Raw genomic sequence first — 20,797 nt, 5'->3', positions numbered from 1 at the left:
ATCCTTCAAGAAGCTGCTTGATGAGATTTTGGGATCAATAAGCTACTAACAACCAAACGAGCAAGATGGGCCGAATGGCCTCCTCTCGTTTGTAAACTTTCTTATGTTCTTATGTTCTTATGTTCTTATAAAAACATATATATATATATAATATATTATCCTTGATTTGGTGGAGGCTTTTCGGTTTGGCCCCAGCTCACATCACCATAGAACTTAGTTCCGCCCGGGGTATTTACACTACCTACTTCCTGACCATCTTGCTATTAGTGTTTCCAGCTTGCTATTCATTGATGTGGCTCCTATAGTGAGTCAATAGTTAACCGAATACTGAGCTAGCATGTCCGAGTGGGCCCCATGTGGGCTACCCTTACATAACATTGGCAAAATATTAATGAGGTTAGTACTTTGGGTGCCGCCCTTTCAGTCCAGCAGACAGCAAAAGAATTGTGCATTTGACGATAAAGCTATGGAAGTATTGTTAACAGTCTTCTCCACTATAATGCCCCCAGTAGAGCGGTGTTTCAAGGAGAAGGGTGGGATGCTTCTCCATCAACAGCTCCTGTTCCGCTTCATTTCCACTTTCCTGGTGTGGGAGAAAAAACTAATCGTAAAATGAGCATTTGTGTACATCCAATTATTGTTGTTATTATTGCTATCATTTTTATATTCGATTTAATTAAAATTGTCACTAATATACGACAAGATTATACGAAAACAATATTTTACAAAAATGTATTAGGACCTGCCTTAACTTGTTATAGATTTTTTATCTTATAGTATGAATATTTCATTGATTTCAAAATATGAGTTGATCAAAAATATATACAGCTGCAGGCTGAAGTCTTGGCACCCTTCATCTGAAAGCATTATTCACTGATTAATTTAGTTTCATATGCATTGTTTATTAAATTATACTTATTTATCAATTATATATGTTCAGAGTTTATTGAAAATTGATTCAGCCCAGAGAGAACTAGTAAAGATTTCAGTTGATTGAACTAAGTTAAGACATAGATACCTACAGAGTTGCAGAAGGTGGCAGCCCCTGTGTAAACTCAGATAATTTACCTGCTATCTTTACTAGTACTCACTAGGATGAATAAGGCCCCCAAGAGCGAGGTATTTCAGGGAGAAAGATTGGACAGTTCCCATCTGCAGCTCCCATTTCACTTTATTACCACTTTCCTGCGATTTTAATATAAATCAGGCTAAACTATGTAATATGGTGATTTTCAAAGAGGCCATGATTGCTATATGTCTGGATGAACACAAGCAACAAAGCTAACCATTAAAAAAAAAAAAAAAGTATGAAAAGTGTACAAAAAATCTACATGGAAGCTAAAAAAAACATATATTCAAGTTACCTGTGTTTTCAGTGAGGGAACCCACGCAGAGCCCGCCTGGGGCCCACACAGAACCCAGCAGTAAGCCCACCTAAATCCCAAGCCCAGCTGAGCCCATCCTAACCACCTACTACCCACATGGGGCCCAGCTGGGCATGCTGGCTGGGTAGCTAACTGGCTTTTTTGACCTATTTTCCGACCAACTAGAACCACCAAACTTGCCATGTGAGATGTACTCGACGTCACCTGCATTTCGGTACCATTCATATCGCTGTTCCACCTATAGGGGCGCTGTGGCGAATAGCTAACCAAATATATAACTGACTTTTCTATTAGAACTTAAAAGTTGTTTCATTGAAATCCATCAAATCGTTACATGCAAACATCTCTATGCTGTTTTTTCTTTCTTTCTGTTTTTTTTTTTTTTTATTATATCAGAATAATGTGCCGGATCCCTGAAGCAAGATGGTCAGGATGTTTTCATCTACAGTTATAAAATTGAAGAAAAAAAAAACAAACATTAAACCGCGGTAAAACTCCGCATTCACGTTTTTTTTTTCTGCAAAAAAGCAAATAAATAAATAAATAATGTGTAAAAATCAATATCAAGCTGTAGAAACGAATAGCAAGCTGGAAAAAACGAATAGCAAGCTGGAAAAAACGAATAGCAAGATGGAATAGCGCACTGCAGGCTGGAATAGCGAGCTGGATTAACGCGAGCTGGAATGGAACTGCGAACCGCTTGCCAATTTAACTAACATAATTTGCAACAATAAAATTAGGTGTTGCATTATTGTGTCTGCAAGAGCTCTGGTGTGACGTCAGGTGAATGAGAGCTGCTGAGAGAGAAAAAGAGAAACGCGCAGGCGCACAGGCTCACCCCTCTCGACAGGCAGGCAGGCAGGCAGTGCATCATCCTCACCGATCAGTGAGTCCAAGTGTACCGTTTTTGAGCCAGACTACCTAGACAGACAGCCCACAGAATAGCACTCAGCAGCCCGAACCTGAAGCAGAAGCGATCCCACCATGTCAGCAGGAGGAGACTTTGGGAACCCTTTAAGAAAATTCAAACTTGTCTTTCTTGGAGAGCAAAGTGGTGAGTGAGCTTTTATTGTATTCGTTTCTGAATACATTTGTTACTGTCAGTTGTGCCAGGTATCTTGCATACACCTGCTCGATTTGGTTAAAATGCAGAAGTGTGCTTATTTACCTTGTGAGGTTTCCTGTGGCGCTGGAATCATCTGAAATATGGTGTGCAATTGAAAGAGATGAGACATGTTAAATATCAGTACGCCTCACAAGTTTTAGCTGACAGTAAAATGTTAAAATGAGTCATGTATTTTTTGGATAATTCTGAAACAAGAAACACAAAACCACGGCTGGAAGGTTGCATTTTTTCATAAATGTTAATCTTTTTTCAGCTACTTGAATCTGGAGGGCGAATGAACAATGGTTTGCAAAACGCGATAATTTTAACAGTAATTGGTTCATATGATGTAGTATGCTTTGGATTGTGTGATTTTGATTTTAATGATTAAAAACTGATATTGCACTATCGCCTTATATGCAGGGAATTGGTTTGATAAATACATTAATATATGGATTGCTATGAATGCATCTGATAACGGCTGCCTATTTCATTCGATACTTGTAATGTGTTTTTGGTGATTGCATCGATACTATTTTAGTGCATTTGATGAACCAGTTGTAGTTTTGGACTACGTAATTGTTCTTTCCGTGTAAGAGAGACACACCCTGCGTTGCTACTGTCTGTAGAATAACTTCCTACACGGTATAGCTTCCAGATGCGTTCTGTACATCTGCATCATTTCAACATCAAATGGAATCGGCTTTCTGTTCTATGGTTCGAGTGTATTGACGCTTTATTTTTTTGTATCAACTATGTATTTTATAAAACTGATTTTTAAAAATCTTCATGTGTTGCAATCTCTATGTGCTGAAAAAATAGAGGATGCAATTCACGTTTTGAGAGACGCGATAGCCTCGGCCACAGTGAAAACATCACACTGTTGCCTTATCTTTTCTGTTGCTTGGCTGTGTGCCTGCAGGCGGCTGCCGGACCTTTTTCCACGTCCCATTCAGAATACTGTCTGTACTGCCACGCCCCCTCGCGAGTCAGCGGAGAGTTGCAATAGTTGACGTGTGAGTTTTCCCAGGCAGGCAGTAGGGTTGTACAGTGCTGTGCCAGGGGGTGGAGAGATGAGCGTAGAGGCTGCGTGATGAATAGGCAACATGTTTTTAGTTTTCGAGGTCAAGGCTTCATATAATGAGTGACTGACAAATACTGAAGCCACTGCAGGTTATCCCTTACTGCTGGCAATGGTGTTTTCATGTTCTAAGAACGGGTTTATTCAACCAATACACTGAGAAGGGTGAATGAGAGCTTAGGGCAGGGACACACTTACTCATGTGTGTGACCCCACCTACAGCACTGTGTCCTAATCCAGGGGTTTCTTGGAGCAGTCAGTGACCTCACCTACAGCACTGTGTCCTAGTCCAGGAGTTCCTTGGAGCAGTCAGTGACCTCACCTGCAGCGCTGTGTCCTAGTCCAGGTAGTTCTTGAAGCAGTCAGTGACCTCACCTACAGCACTGTGTCCTAGTCCAGGAGTTCCTAGTCAGTGACCTCACCTGCAGCGCTGTGTCCTAGTCCAGGAGTTCCTTGGAGCAGTCAGTGACCTCACCTGCAGCACTGTGTCCTAGTCCAGGTAGTTCTTGGAGCAGTCAGTGACCTCACCTGCAGCGCTGTGTCCTAGTCCAGGTAGTTCTTGAAGCAGTCAGTGACCTCACCTGCAGCGCTGTGTCCTAGTCCAGGTAGTTTTTGGAGCAGCAGGTAGTTCTTGAAGCAGTCAGTGACCTCACCTGCAGCGCTGTGTCCTAGTCCAGGTAGTTCTTGAAGCAGTCAGTGACCTCACCTGCAGCACTGTGTCCTAGTCCAGGAGTTCCTTGTGTGACCTCACCTGCAGCAGTCCAGGTAGTTCCTTGGAGCAGTCAGTGACCTCACCTGCAGCGCTGTGTCCTAGTCCAGGTAGTTCTTGGAGCAGTCAGTGACCTCACCTGCAGCGCTGTGTCCTAGTCCAGGTAGTTCTTGAAGCAGTCAGTGAGCAGTGTGTCCTAGTGACCTCAGTCCTGACCTCACCTGCAGCGCTGTGTCTGTCCAGGTAGTTCCTTGGAGCAGTCAGTGACCTCACCTGCAGCACTGTGTCCTAGTCCAGGTAGTTCTTGGAGCAGTCAGTGACCTCACCTGCAGCGCTGTGTCCTAGTCCAGGTAGTTCTTGAAGCAGTCAGTGACCTCACCTGCAGCACTGTGTCCTAGTCCTCACCTGCAGCGCTGTGTCCTAGTCCAGGTAGTTCTTGAAGCAGTCAGTGACCTCACCTACAGCACTGTGTCCTAGTCCAGGTAGTTCCAGTTAGTGACCTCACCTGCAGCGCTGTGTCCTAGTCCAGGTAGTTCTTGGAGCAGTCAGTGACCTCACCTGCAGCGCTGTGTCCTAGTCCAGGTAGTTCTTGAAGCAGTCAGTGACCTCACCTGCAGCGCTGTGTCCTAGTCCAGGTAGTTCTTGAAGCAGTCAGTGACCTCACCTACAGCACTGTGTCCTAGTGCTGGGGGTTCTTGGAGCAGTAAGTGACCTCACCTGCAGCACTGTGTCCTAGTCCTGCGGGTTCTTGGCTTGCGGCTGAATGAGGACTCCACCTAATGCATCCAGTTGGTTAACCTTGTATAATGGTACAGACTGTTGCCACAGGCTTTAGAAGATAATAACTGTACGATTGAGCTGATTGCATTGGAAATGGCCAATAGGTAGCCGCAGCGTTACTATAAACAAGTTCATTGGGGTGATTTGCTAGAGAATATTTCTGTCTTTTGGCCTTGAAACCATCTTGAAGCCTCACAGTTTTAGTCCAACCCAGCATGAACGTGTCATCATGTTGTGTAGTTGTTTATAAAACAAAAACAATGTTCAACATTGAACCATACAAGGGATGTATTTATTATTAAAGTGCTTTATAAGACAGTTGAAGACAAGCTACAAAAGCTTTTTCTTTTTTTAAGGAATAAAACTGGGCTATTACATGAAGCATTAACAGTGAAAATTTGATGGGACATGAAATTGAAGCTTTACAAGGTAAATTAATGTTCCTGCACATATATAGGTCATTAATGTGTCAGGAATTAATTAAGCAATATAAATTAGACCTGTGTTTCATACAGTGGAGAATAAAGAGCTGGTAATCTGACTTCACTACTGAGTTCACATTTTACAGACCACATTGAAAATGCTTGATGGAAAAAGGAAATTAAAAAAGAGATAGATCATTTGAAACCAGACAGCAGTATACACCCAGAACATCAGCATATTGGATAAGGTCAAGGTACACGTCACAATATGAAAGTTACTACGATACACATCATGATATGAAAGTCACTGTGTGGTTTGTTCATGGTAATGTTTGCAGTCTTCTATCTAAGACTGATTAGTACGCTGCTGGGTAGAACAGTGTAAGCCTGATGTGCTGGTTGTCACAGAAACACGGCTTAATTTTTTTGAAAAAAACCTCAGATCTTGTTACTATTGAAAACTATGATCTGGTTCTTTTGGATCGAGCTGGAAAATCAGGTGGTGGTGTGGCTGTATATGCTAAATGTAGGTTCATGGTACCAGAAAATCAAGCTGTGGTCACCTCCTCAGGGCCTGGGGGTCCTTACCTAAAATTTACAAATTCCAACTTTTCAAATGCTTAGTGTTTGATGTGCATCACACTCTTTTGTCCTGTTTGAATGATTTGTCTCTTTTTGGCACTATTTTTATAATGTTACTTCTTGCTGTCTTCTCTTGCCAGGAATCTCTTGAAATTAGGTGTATATCACAAGGGTTCTATCCTAGTTAAATAAATAAAATAAAAATTTGAAACTATTCTATACACAGCACAATATGCACAGAAATAGATGGAACTATATGCAGATCTAAACTTAATAATTACTTATGCAACCTCATTGCATATGTATAGTGTTATATAATTTTAAAAAGGAAATATGCTGTGTACCAAAAAGTGAAAAATCAAATAGATAAAGTTAATGTAGGTACACAGAATTGTGAATAATTGAGATACACACACACACACACACACACACACACACACACACACATATATATATATATATATATATATATATATATATATATATATAGTGCCGTGAAAAAGTATTTGCCCCCTGTCTGATTTTCTGTATTTTTGCATATTTTTGACACTGAATGTTATCAGATCTCTAACCAAAATCTAATATTAGATAAAAGGGACCCTGAGTGCAAAAATAACACACAATTTGGATAGTTATTTCATTTATTTATTAAAGAAAGTTATGCAACACCCAATGCCCCCGTGTGAAAAAGTAATCGCCCCCTTAGACTCAATAACTGGTTACGCCATCTTTAGTATCAATAACTGCAACTAAACGCTTCTTGTAGTTATTGATCAATCTCATACAGCACCGTGGAGGAATTTTGGCCCACTCATTCATGCAGAACTGCTTTAACTTGGTGACATTTGTGGCATAAACTGCTCGTTTCAGGACCTGCCACAACATCTCAATGGGGTTTAGGTCTGGACTTTGACTAGGCCATTCCAAAGCTTTCAATTTCGTGTTCTTCAATAATTCTGATGCAGACTTGCTTGTGTGTTTCGGATCATTGTCTTGCTGCATGATCCAGCTGCGCTTCAGGTTCAGCTCACGGACGGATAGCCTGACATTCTCCTGTAGAATTCTCTGATACAGAGCAGAGTTCATTGGTTCCTGACAAGTCGTCCAGGTCCTGATGCAGCAAAGGTTCTTACTGCGGAATGCAGTGTTTGGTTTTCGCCAGACATAACGGGGCCCATGTTGGCCAAAAAGTTCCACTTTTAAGTCATCTGTCCATAGAACATTGTTCCAGAACTTTTGAGGATCATCCAGGTTTTTTTTGGCAAACTTGAGACGAGCATTCATGTTCTTCTTAGTGAGCAGTAGTTTCCACCTTGCTACTCTGCCATGAGTCCCATTTTTGCCCAGTGTCTTTCTGGTGCTAGAGTCATGAACAATGGCCTTAGCCAAGGTGAGAGAGGCCTGCAGAACCCTGGATGTTGTTCTAGAGTTTTTTGTGACTTCCTGGACGATTTTACGCCTTGCTGTTGGAGAGATTTTGGCAGGACGGCCACTCCTGGGAAGATTCACTACTGTCCCAAACTTTCTCCATTTGGACAATATGGCTCTCTCTGACTGTGGTTTGGTGGAACCCCAGAGCCTTAGAAATGGTTTTGTAACCCTTTCCAGACTGATAGGCATCAATAACTTTTTCTGGAGGTCTTCAGGAATTTCTTTTGATCGTGGCATGATGTGCCTCTAGAACCTGTGTGCTGACAACTTCACTCTAATGATAAGGGCCAAAGTTAGTCAGATTTATATTGGGCAGGGCTGGCCCAAATCAGGCCTGATTGTTAACCAAAGTATTCAGACAGCTGACCCTAATTATCCCTTTAATTGGGTTGAGTTAACTAGGGGGGCAATAACTTTTTCACACCTGAAGATTGCATGTTTGATTACCTTGCACACCAAACAAATGAAAGAAACACCAAATTTTGGTGTCATTTCTTCTCTCAGAGTCCCTCTATATACTATTGTAACCCACAAAAAGATCTGACCAAATTCAATGTGAAAAATGTGCAAAAATGTAGAAAATCAGACAGGGGGCAAATACTCACGGCACTGTATATACCATATTCCTTCAAATTAACGCTGCCCTCGAATTAACGCCTCCCTCGAATTAACGCAGCCCTTGAATTAAAGCCTCACTCAGATATCAGATTTTTATAAACGCTGCCCTCAAATAGATACCACCCTCAATAAAGAAATGTAAAGGTTTTTTTTTCTACCCCTGCTCAAAAAATAAAGAAAGAAACGCATAACTCTGGCTATGTAGATGTGACGCCCCGAAGAGACTGTTGCCTCAATCCAGCATGTAATACAACAATGCAAAATGGACACTATGCAATGTAAACTAAGTAAGCACATTTTATTTTATAGTACAGTCCCGTAAATTACAGTGAGAAAAAAATATATAGGTACAGTAATATTTTTTAAGAAAAACAACTGCATTACACTTAACTACAGTTCTCTTTCCTCTTCTTGTTTCGCCCCATAGCAACCGATACACACTCCTGATTCGCTAGTACAGTACTCCCTGTACTAGTGAGTATAGCGTATAGTGCTGCAGATCGTGGCCTCTCACGGTGCATCTTCTAAAATGCCTTAAATCATGTAATAAAATATTGCAGCATTTATAAAGCATAGTATTATTAGTAAAGGTCGCCCTCGTATAATCGCCGCCCTCATTTAAGGGCCGCAGTCATTTTGATCAATTTAAAATAACGCAGGGGCTCCAAATTGAAGTAATACAGTGTGTGTGTGTAGAGAGGGTCAGTCCATGTCAGATCAGTCACCCTCGAAACCAAAGCGAAGGCTCATATGTATTTGGGTGAAAGATGAATAGGTTTTTAAAACTGAAAAATATAAAAGTTTAAAAAACCACCACAGAATCACCTTCCGTTGGATTGTTTAGGGCCTTACCTTTCTGAAAATACATTTGTCCGCAATAGATCAAATTTTTTAAAGGATTTAGTTTATTCATAGCTTTAAAATGTCCTATGTTGTGACAACAAAATTCTCTTGAAAAAGATGGAAATACCTTTTTTCTTTTGGGAAACTAAACTGTAGCTATCAAATCTTTTTGTATAACTGTTGTTACCTTGCCCAAAACATTTTTTATCCATTTTTGAAAGTCTTTTATATGAGACTTGTGGTCTAACTGTGGTCAGTTTTTTCATAGCTGAAGCCCATCAGTTAATTTTCTTAAATCAAAAACTCTTTCAAACTGGAAGACAATGATTTGAATAGCTTTGTATTATTCAATTTTCCTTGATAGTGTGCAAATTTACCAAATAAAGCATTATTTGATATTTTTCATACCATATAAACGTCACACCATAGGACTATGACGTCACACCATGGGACTGTGACGTCACACCATAGGACGCTGCACTGAAGTTTGAATGATATGATAGTGATTTGCGAAATGACAAATGAGTTAATACAAGGTAGACAATGAGAAACATTTTGTAACAAAATAGAACTTTTTGATTGCTGAACAGACAAAACATGCTGAACATAAAAGACAGAAAGTATGGATAGCAACAGCCAGCCTCTCTTAGGAACAAACGGTTTTCTTTTAAGGCACTTCACACATGGCCACTTTTAGTAACATTGACAAGTGAGTAACATCAACTAGTAAGCAATATTAAATAACAAGTCACATTAAGTACAGTAAGTAACAAGTTACATAAGGAAACAAGAACCATTAAGTACATAGCCTTTTCAACATGCACACTCGAGCCGAACCGGGCCGGGCCCTCACGGCACGGCTAGTTTCACTCTTATCTTTTTGTCGAGCCGAGACGGAACCGTGAAACTCTGGCCTCACAAGATATCTGGTACTGGCTCGGTGCTGAGCAAGGCTGGGGGCGGGGTTAACTGTCCAAAACAATAAAATCTACCAAAAGAATTGAGGAATATGGGACTAAACCGAAGAGCGAAACGGTGTTGTGAAAAAATAAAAAATAAATCAAACAGGATTACAAAAAAACAAAAGATCATAAACAATAAATGCGGGTCAGACCGCAAAAAAAGTAAATATTCTGATATAATGGACGCCGTTCTTGGTCGCAGACCTGCAACGACCGCCACCGATATGTTGAATTCTCTGTCTTCTGGAATCGATGTGCAGTCCCACACGGAATGAAGCTAAGTTTACAACATTCTTTAAGCTTTGCCACTTTCTTTTTTTTCTCTAAAGTATTTCTCCTTTTAAATTGTCTAACGCTGACAGGTAAAACAGAGACAAAAAAACTTAGTGTGTTAACTGCAAGATCTATTGCTGTTTCAGTAATTGTATTCCATATAATTTTTCTATTGAATAAAGTGATCAGTGATTGCGCATATTATTTTGTGGTTTCTTTATAAACCTGTCCTTAGCAGAAAAAATAATAATAATATACATATATTGGAAATGTGCAAAGTATCTGAAAGTCACATTCAATGTGGTAATCTTAAGAAAAACCATGTTTTAACATTGCATGTATAAAAACAAATTGTAAAGAAAAATACTTTAAATGTTACGTTTAGATTTTGTTTTTAATAGGCCTACTTTAAATGTATTTTTCAAATCTCTATTTTTCAAATTTCTATCTAACTTTAGGTTATTATTAGTAGTCATAGTTAACCTAACTTTAATAATATGAAATGAAATGATTGGGTTTGTATTTGCTTTCAGCAACATGTGAAAAACAAATGCAAACAAGACTTTTTATTTTTTCACAGCACTGTTTCGCGCTGTGGTTTAGTCCCATATTTCTCAATTCCTGTGAAATCTTTTGGAAATTACGACCTTGGGATCCATTCTCACAACAAATCCACACCACTCCTTTGTGCGCCTGTGTCTACTGAATTTGACATCACGTTCCACGGTGTTGCTTCTTCTTTGAACAGTAGTGTGATCACACCCGAGCCACGCTGGGTGAGCTCGGCTTGGTTCCGGCTCGGCTCAGCTCAGGTGTGCAAGTGTGAAAAGGCTAAGTAACAAGTAACATTAGGTGTGGAAAACATGGCATGCTACTTTATATAGTAGCTCTAAAGATTATTTTAATAAAATATAGTCTATTTCTTACCAAGGAATTGTGTGTGTGTGTATGTGGGTCTCTCATTTTTGGTATGGCTAAGGAGGGGGGTCATTTTTGGCCTGATTTTATCCATAGTTTAATCCCTTCCCTGTGTAAGTAATGAATGTGTGGTCCCTAATCACAATAAATAAATATCCAAATCACAATTGACATTAATAACAAGTTTGCATTTAGTTGGCTACACAGTTTTTGAACAGAAGCAGTTTGATGTTTGGGGCGTGTTTCGGCAAAATTGGTAGTGGCCATTTTGATATTAAAATTTATCACAGCATCTTCAGCTTCTCAATCTTAAAGCAGGTTTGGTTGTTGATGACATATGCCACGTTTCAGATCAATCGCTTCACCAGTTCCCAAGAAGACTTTGAAAGGTTTTTAAAAAAAAAAAATGCATCAAGATGCCATCTTGGTTGACGAGGGAGTGCAATTTTTTTTTGTATTGAATTGTATTCTATCCAGGATAATAAATGTCAAGTTTGATGTTGATTGGTTACATGACGTTCGAGCAGGAGCAGTTTGAAGTTTTGGGGGAAAAAAGGAATAGATAACAATAGGCTTCTTGTTTTAAATCTTGTAAGCGGAGTCGCCAATAGAAATGTAAGAATGTGCTGTCACTCAGTAATTGAGGCGGGTTTAAAGTATTCAGAACGAATCAATGACAGATACAAGTCAGGAAGGAGGGATGTTGCCCAGCTGCACTGGGAATTGTATTTATTATTATTTTTGTAGTAGGTTTTATTTTTTAATGGGAAAAGGGTAAAGTCAATGCTTGTTGACTATCCACCGATTTTCATGATTTATTTATTCATTTTTATCAGGGGTGTTTTATCAGTTAAAACTGAAAATTGGAATCCCTAAATATACCTCATTGGTCTTTTTGCCAGCAAGGACTGTCTCTTAGCAGGATCATTATTGATCCTTGCTCAGTGCAATGCTGTTCTCGCTTTGCTAGTGGCCATCTGGAAGCACATAGAATAAATAGAGGTTGGTGGCTGTATGTTCTGATCTTAAAACATTTTCCAGCAAAGCAAATGCTATATTTGAAAATATGATACATTTATCACTTAAAATCATGCAGGAATTCTTGGTAGATCATGTATTACTGCCTTTGTAGATTATACAAGGGCACAGTACCTCTTAGGAGGCGAACAAACCAGTGGGTGAAGTTAGTGTCCTTTGGTGTGCGACTAGATCCTATGATGTGATGCTCAAATACCTGTCACACCATAGGACATTTTCTGTTTTTGATTCTAAATAGGCACTTATGAAGCTACCTATACATTATCTCATGACCCTGAACCTATTGACAGTCATTTATTTTCAATGTAAGATAAGCCATTTTACTTTTATTTGGTAGAAATTCTTTGTCACACCAAAGGACACAAAAAATGACATGGCATTTTTGAAGCATTAAAGATGAACTTATTTAGAATTGTTCTTACTACACACCTTTGGGGACTGTCACACCATAGGACACTTTGACTGTTTTGAGTGAAAATATTCATATAAGGAATAATCTATGTTTACAAAAAAAAAAAAAAAAAAAATGAAAACAAGTTAGTTCATAGTCAGTAGTTTTATGGAACAGATCAGTACTTTTTTCAAGTATCACCTCTTTGTCAGGATATGAAAATGGTAGCTTCTTATCTTTTGCCCATTTATAAATGAGCTCCCCAAAGTTATTGTATTGTTTTACTGGGACTTTCACTTGTATGTATCTGTTATTGTTGACTCGCTTTCTCATTTTAGTTTAGTCAGCGAGGCAGGTTAATAAATAAAATAAAATAAACAAAAATGTTTTAAATTACTGTTTGTTCTGTTACATTTCATTTAATAATTAAGTGAAATGTAATATAAGAAAGAATGGCAGCCTGAAATAAGATTATAAAAATAATTCTAATTATTAATTACTAACAATTATTTTTATAATATTTAGTTTCGGGTTGCCTTATTTCTTGCATTACATATTATAATGAGTTAATAAACTTCCAGCCATTTATTATTATCCTTCTTCTTCTTCTTCTTCTTCTTCTTCTTCTTCTTCTTCTTCTTCTTCTTCTTATTATTTTCTATTATGCAGCATTATCAACTCTAGAAAGTTAGGGATTACACCTCGGGGAATTACACAATTACGCACTTTCATAATTTTATGCATACAATGTATCACCTCAAATAGGCACGTACTAGAAGGGCAGGGAAAAATGTTTGATCACGCTGAGGATCAAGAACATTGGTCAATTTTGCCAGAAAATGCCACGACAGAGGTCCCACGTTGCAAATATATCAGCAAAAGAGAGTATATATGTATATAGAGAGAATATTTGGGTCTCCGTTCGCTCGGTTTATTTTACTCGAGTAAACCAGGTTTTTCACCCGACGTCATGCAAATGAATGGGAAAGGTGGGAGTTGATATGTAAATTAGCTATCCATGAAGTACTTGTGCTGTTTTTGAAGATTACTAGTGAAATTTTGTGAAAATGTGGTTTCTATGCGCAGAGAACTGGTACACAAGTGAATCTAAGCTGCTGTAATAAAGCAAAATACCTGGTGCCTGTCTGGTTAATAATGTGTTTTACTGCTTTTTCCCAGATTGTTTTTCAAATGTCATTCATGGGTGTCATGTCGTTAGTAGTGAATACTAATTTCTTACGAAAAATAAACTATGAGGTATAAAATGAAACTGACCAACAGGTATTGCAGACCATAACTGAAAACCGGCATATATATCCCTTTCATTCAGGCAATACAGCAGGGGATCAGGTGATGCATGTACTACCATGACTTTCATTTAGAAACCCTACTGTCCAGACAGCTGACCGCTGCTGAGGAAGCATTCACTTGAAAGGGAGGTGGCGGATACTGATGAAACGGACTGAAGTGCAGCATTAGTTCATTCCAAAATTGCCACCGCCTGCTGTATCCTGCACAAACTTGTCAACAGCAAAAGTAGGTGTTCAGGAATCAGTGGCTGCCTGTCGGTTTATAAAAAAGAAGGAACTACAAGACCGTACCTGGAGCTCAGCTCTCAGCATTAATCCACCATGACCAGAGGCACTGGCACACTGAGAAACACAAGGTAACCGCACACTGAAACTCGACTGCTTTCTAGACTAGGTAACAATGCTCTTAAATATTCATTCACGCCTTGTGCGATTCCTTGCTGTAGTGTCAGTATGTAAGAAAGTTTCATTGCAAATTGTTGTTTGACCTCAGTTGTTCTTGTAATGCTTTTAATGTGATATAAATGTAACTGTTTTGTTTGATTTCCAAACATATTTTGATTGCATGCTCAATAAATACCATCTTTCTAAAGGGATTCCCAGTATTGAGTCATTCACTCATGTTGAACAAACTTGATTTATTAAACTTTAAATGTAATGGAATGTGAGTAATTATTGGCAGTTTGTAATGTGTAAATCTCTTATTTGAAAAAGGTTTATATGTTCAAATAAACAAAATTGTTATATTTGTTAAGTTAATAATATACCTCCAATTAAACTCCACACTTTTTAGAGGTCCCTTAATTTATTGCTTTTAAGAAAATTAACTGTCTACAGCAGTTTGCATGGGACTGGTCAATAAAATAAATGAAATAATTTCATTCTTGCTTAGTGTTAGTTGAGATGTCGTATATGTCAACAATGTATCTAAGATATAAGGAAGTGTAAGTGCTTGTAAACCATCACTGTTGGGAATAACTGCATAGACTTTTGATATCCAGTGTGAGGAGAATCATTTTCACTGTTTCTATGTAAGGCACAATTATCCAGTATTTGCATTCACATATGTAGGTAGAGATTCGACAACGGGCCTGAAAGTATCAAGAAACTTGGAAATGATTTCTGTGGGGCAGGAGCATGCTGACACAATGGGGTGACCAGAATTGGCAACCTTGTGAATTTTTGGAAGCAAACAGAAACGGCACAATGTAGGTTTTCCACAGTTAGATTGGATGCAGATTTTTGTAGTACGTTATTAGAGATGGCAGTCCTGATGGTAGATGTGATTGTTGTTTGAAGTTGCTGGGTAGATCATTTGGGACTGTCATGTAGAAGTTAGTGTTGGAAAGTTATTTTGTTGCTGCTTCTAGATAAAGATCTTTACTTCAAACTACTGCAGCTCCTCCTTTGTTAGCAGGTTTTATTATAATGTCATCATATCTCGGTATGTTTTGCAAGGTGTAATTTTCATCCTTAGTCAAGTTTAAATGTTTAGTGGGTTGTTGTAAATGTATTTGACTTATTTCTCTCTCCACATTTATTGATAAAAAAATCTAAGGCTTGAAATACTCCTGAGGGTGGGGTCCAAGTAGATTTGCTTTGTTTTGTACTGCTGGAAAATATCCAAGGAATCAGAAGCAGTATTCGATTGTTGTGAAGCACCTGCTTCATTTTCATCTGCATCTTCTGCAGTACAGAAAAGAGAGGAGGAAGAAAGGTTTGTACTCCTGGTACTGAACGTGCCTTTCAGTAGAAACAGGTGCTGCTGTCCAAGATAGGGGCTCTTTGGTGCTGTGAGCTCCTTTTATTTAGCCTGAACAGGGCATATTCAAGACAATGTTACTCAGTCTCTTTGAGACAACGCCCTGCATTGTTATCACCCAGGAGACAGACTTTGTTATCACCTAGAAGACAGGCTGCACTGGGAAAACTTTCAGAGAGCACGGTATCTATAAAGAGGCAGTTTTAATTGGTTTAATTGTCTAAACCAACTTTTCCCAGGGTGCCAAATGAGTTCAGCCAGGTTCGACAAAATCATTTATTTATACAGAGCAGCAGAAGCTGGAGTTAATATTGACTGGTTTTGACATGGCAGTTTTTTATGTTTCTCATTTTCTCACGTAAGTAGCAACCCACACAAATGATGTCATATACAATGATATGGTGCGTTTGCAAACAGTTTAAGTAACAGTAAGCAGACTGGCTTGGACGTTGAGAGAAAGCTGACAGTATGTGCTCAGTTGGCAGGTGCTTCTCTATTTATTTAGTTATTTATTTAGCCAGGAAATGTATCCATTGAGATTGAGGTCTCTTTTACAAGGGTGTCCTGGAAAACAATTAAAAAAAAAAAAACACAAATTCCTTCTGTTTTACAAGGAGTAGCCTTGCCTGTAGATTCCTCCCAATTCCCTGAGTAATTAGTTCAGCAGTGTTGCCCATGCTGCTCATGGTGGCTCTACAGCGTTTTGACAGAGGAATGACTCACATTTTACAGTTTTCGTCAATCCTTGTTGGTGTTCACACGCTTTGATCTTGATCATATGTTTTTTTCAGGAAAGTAAAGAAGATGACTGTGCTCATGGGAAGTCTGGAATGGTGCAGTCCCAAGTCTAAAGAGCCTTCTCTTTTCTGGGATCTGAAAAAAAAAACAAAAAAAAATTCTGACCATTATTTGACCATTATTTGAAAAAAAAAAAGAAGAGCTTGATTTGAAATCTCTGTGTGAATTGTAAGTGTAAATGTAAATAAGTTGTGCCCTGCATGGAATACAAGAGGTTTAAGGATGTTGTGTTTTTGGATCTTGATCTTTTAGAGACATGGTGCTTGCATGTGGTACACACTTATGGTATATTGTACAGTACAAAAACAAAAACATTGAAATAACAAGAATCATACCCACCATAGCCTAGTCATAGGTAAAAACTGGTTGTTTGAAGAGGAATAAATAAAAGCTCAAACTGGTCGCACTCCAGCAGGAGTATATATAGCTGGCTGGCAGGCCTTCCTGCTGCTTGGTGCACAGCTGGCCCCAATGGCCCGCTGTGAGAAAGTCTGGATTAGCCTTGCTCACAGTCAGTGCTGAGGGCAGCCGTATGAGGCCCTTAATTGGATGGATTTACAGTCAACCAGACATAATTTATTTACCAGCTACTGCACTGCAAAGGCAGAGGAGCAATTACCTGCAAACAGCCTCAATTTGGGATAAGGGAGTAAGTGCCTGTTTTTAAAGGGTGACCAAGCGACTTATAGTATAAAAATGTTGAAAAACTTTTTAAAGTTGCAATTCATTTATGTGTGTACATTCCAAAGACTAGGAGGGGTATATTTTGATGATCTTAAAACAGTGGATCGTAATACTACATCAAAATGAATTCTTCTCATGGACATTTGGCCAATATATAAAATATGCCTTTAACTTAACAAATCTACTCTATGAACTGATAATTAAATGGTGGGTATGTATGTTTAGGTGTTGATGGAAATGTGCAAATGCAATCTGTACAGTTACTTGCATTTCAGCTTTTGCAAATGCATTTTAAAAATCTTGGCAGCACATATTTAAAATTTATCAGAAAAAATTGCAATGAACTTTAATTAATTATGCTGTAATGCATTGTGAAAGCAGAGAACTTAACATGGAGGCAGTAGAGGAATTAAGAAACAAATTACATTCTAGGTTTACGAGAGTAGTCTACACGCACACACACAAAAAAAAGTTCTCGCCTTCATTTCTTCTTTCTGTAGACTGTGATTTAAAATGCATTGGACAAGCAAGGGAGGATACCAACGTTTATTCCAGTCATGATCCTCCTCCTCCTCAGTAAACTCTAACAATACAACAGCCAGTCCAGGTGACCAACAATTCTTTGTTGTGGCTTTAACAAGGCGTTGCCCACTGTGCTCTGTGCTGGCTTCCAAATGCGATTCTGTCAAGTGCAAACTTACTGAGTGCAGCAAATTTATCTCTCTCTCTCTCTCTGTCTCATTTGATAATGCAGTTCCTTCTCACCAGGGATGAGGAAGCAGTGTTTAATTATAGATCAAAGAGGGGTGGTTTAGAAGAACTCTCTCGCACTGCCAGGCTTTCTCTGCCCCCACCTGAGTTTTAATTAGAAGTGCAAGTGAGACTGCAGGCTTTCTCTTTGTAATACATTTGAGATCTCCAGATGACACAATTACAGCAGCAGAACATAGAGACATACATGTTATACTCAATAACTTTTAAGAGGGGAGCTAGTTAATATACTGTAGAGTGCAGGTATCAACTGTAGGTTTTGAAAGTAGCAATATTTCGATATTTTCACATCAGTTCAAGATCTCAGAAAGTTTTACAGACACCCACAGCATTAGCGGTTTTTCTATCAGCTTAATAAGATGCAGCAGTGCTAATCATGGATCAATGCTATAGTCACTGGAGTGGTATTAGTGCTGGGACAAATATTGGAATATATTCGAACAAACCATTTATAATATCTATTTGAAGGCAAAAAACACGCCTGTGTCCACCAGAAGTAACACAATTAATAGAAATGAGAAATACATGTCACAACGTGTTTTACCTTGCACCAAAATATCACTTTGCCAGAATTTGTGCCACACTTTCTAAATTAGCAAGTGGAAAAATGTACCGTCTGATTGGGAATTCTGAATAAATAAAAAAAACACAAGATCAACACAGCCGCTCCTAGTCGCTTATTTACTGTCTGGCTGTTAAAAAACGTCAGTGTTTTAAATAGTTCAGATTGGAATGTGCACGCAGCTATACCTGCCAAATAGTTATCTCCTCATACATAGAAGCAAAGTTGACGGTGCTGCTTCAGATTTAGGAAGCGAGTCAATTGCGGTCTGTTTCTGTCTGCAATATAATATAGATCAGATACATCACTCCAGCATGCCTCACATTTTGCCCAACTTGGAAAAGAAACGTTTATTTTGCGACCACCCAGTTTTTGTTAAAACAATGTCCCTTTTCCAAATGTGTTTTATTTGAAGTGTTCTTTCTTGAAAGCAAGATGTCTTCCAGGAAAGAGGAAGAACTTGTGTTGCTTCTTATTATAATAGTCCTGTTGCACAGCTTTTACAAATGTAGAATGTGACATAGCTTTTTGGACAATACTTATTTCAGTAACCTGTAAGCGAGTCAGACACACCAGCAATATCCACTTTCCTGGAAATGGACTCCCAGATGCTCTCCCTAATGTGTGGTTGAACGAAATCCTTTGCAAAACATTTTGGAACCAACACTGATGAACAGAGGCCTGTATCTCAGATAATAATTAGACATACTATTTGAAATAGAATGTTTCCATTCAAATTAGATGCAACATTTTAAAAGGACAATGGTTGGTACAGTGTTGCAATACACAAAAGAATAAATTGCGTATACAAATGTGTATTGTGTAATCACCAATGCAGTACTTTTGAACCCCTGTCACGTCTATGTATGTATACACACCCCCTACGTGTGCTTTTGAAGACAGGCATTACCAAACTAATTTCTGTTCCAGGATTGACGGAGGTATATTGGGCCCTGAGACCAGAAAGTGTACAACCTTCCACCCACTCCCTCTGGAGTGCAGGTTTTTTTCCCAACCTTGTGTGTCTTTATTCCAAAGTGCAATAGGGTTTGTTAAAAGAAAAGAAAATTGTTTGTTTTTACAAAATGAGCAACAAAAGGACTTTGTGTGCGACTGCGACGGGACGGCTGTGTGATGACGTCCCCAAATGAGAAAGCTGATTGAGAGGCAGACAGGTACTTGTAGGTGAAAAGCACTGGTACGTGTACTTATTAAACAAAAATAAAATAACATGGTTGTACAAAAAAAAAACTCTGCTTACAGAGCAAGACAAAGGTTTGCACAAAAACAAAATCACGAACACCAAATAAACAAGTACCACGCTTCCTGCATGTGTAGCAATTGTGTTTTTTTTTTTTTTTTTCTTCTTAAATCTTTTTCTCCTCTCCTCTCCTTCACTTACCTCCTTCCAAACACCCACCACATAAAAGATTTCTCTCCCCTTATATCCCAGGTGGCTGGAGCCTAATTAATCATCAATTATTCAATAAAGGCTCCAGCCACATTCTCACATGTTTTGACAGGGATAGGAATTAACCACATTCCTGCCAACCACCACCAACACACAAACCAAGCATACATTTAAATACAAAAATCATATGCCGTGCCCGCGTTGAGTCGACGCCGCTAGATTGACTTGTCCCGCCCACTAGGTGTGCATGACCCAAAATAAATAAATAAATAAACTCTAACCGTTCAGTTTCTGCTGTGAGTGTGTGTTTTTTTTCCACTGCCTCGCAGTTTAAAAATAAAAACAAACACTGTCGAGTAGACTTCACGGATACATCGACCCACTCACCTCTGTGATTTGGGTCGTAATTAAAAAAAAAAGTCTCTCTTTTTCTTACTACTTACTGTCTGTAGGCTGTGCTCCACTCCGCTGTAAGCTACGCACTGCTCCGGTTGTGTGACAGAACACGGTCCAGACTAGACACCCAGCCCATTACCCTCGGTGCTTGCGCCTTTGGTGCTCTGTGCCCTTGATGCCTCTGTGCTTCGCGCCCTCTGTGTCTCAGTGCTTACGTGCTTAAACACTCTGTGCCTCAGTACCCTCGGTGTCTTTGGTGCTTGGATGCTCCATGCTTCGGAGCCCTTGGTACCTCAGGGCCTCACTGTGTTGTTGCTTAGGTGTCGTTAGTGCTCAGACACTCTGTGCATCGGCCCCGGCATGACCAGATGTCAGAATTCCACCCTTGCACGTCCTGCGGAGAGATGCTTCCCCCACAGCACAAACACCTCTGTGTCGGGTGCCTGGGTATGCAGCACGCCTCTTCCACTTCCAGGCACGAGACATTTTGCACAATCTGTGCAGTGCCCCAGCCGTGGACCCTGCGCAGGGGGCTCGCAGAGTTCACTGGTGCAGCTTCCTCAAC

General features: G+C 39.3%; 1 protein-coding gene across 1 annotated transcript in view; it reads left to right on the top strand.

Moving 5' to 3' along the window:
* Positions 1-2,071: 2,071 nt before the first annotated feature.
* The window catches only part of LOC121323654 (ras-related protein Rab-6B), a 128,813-nt gene continuing 110,087 nt past the window's right edge, over positions 2,072-20,797 (top strand). The window contains exon 1 of the mRNA XM_041264837.1: positions 2,072-2,439. Within this exon, the coding sequence (XP_041120771.1) occupies positions 2,370-2,439 (70 nt within the window). The 5' untranslated portion in view covers positions 2,072-2,369. The remainder of the gene's footprint in view (positions 2,440-20,797) is intronic.

Source organism: Polyodon spathula, chromosome 11 (genome assembly GCF_017654505.1).
Source record: "Polyodon spathula isolate WHYD16114869_AA chromosome 11, ASM1765450v1, whole genome shotgun sequence".
In the NCBI taxonomy this organism is placed as follows: Eukaryota; Metazoa; Chordata; class Actinopteri; order Acipenseriformes; family Polyodontidae; genus Polyodon; species Polyodon spathula.
Note: the sequence above shows the minus strand (reverse complement) of the source record. Positions and strands in the feature narration are given on the sequence as shown.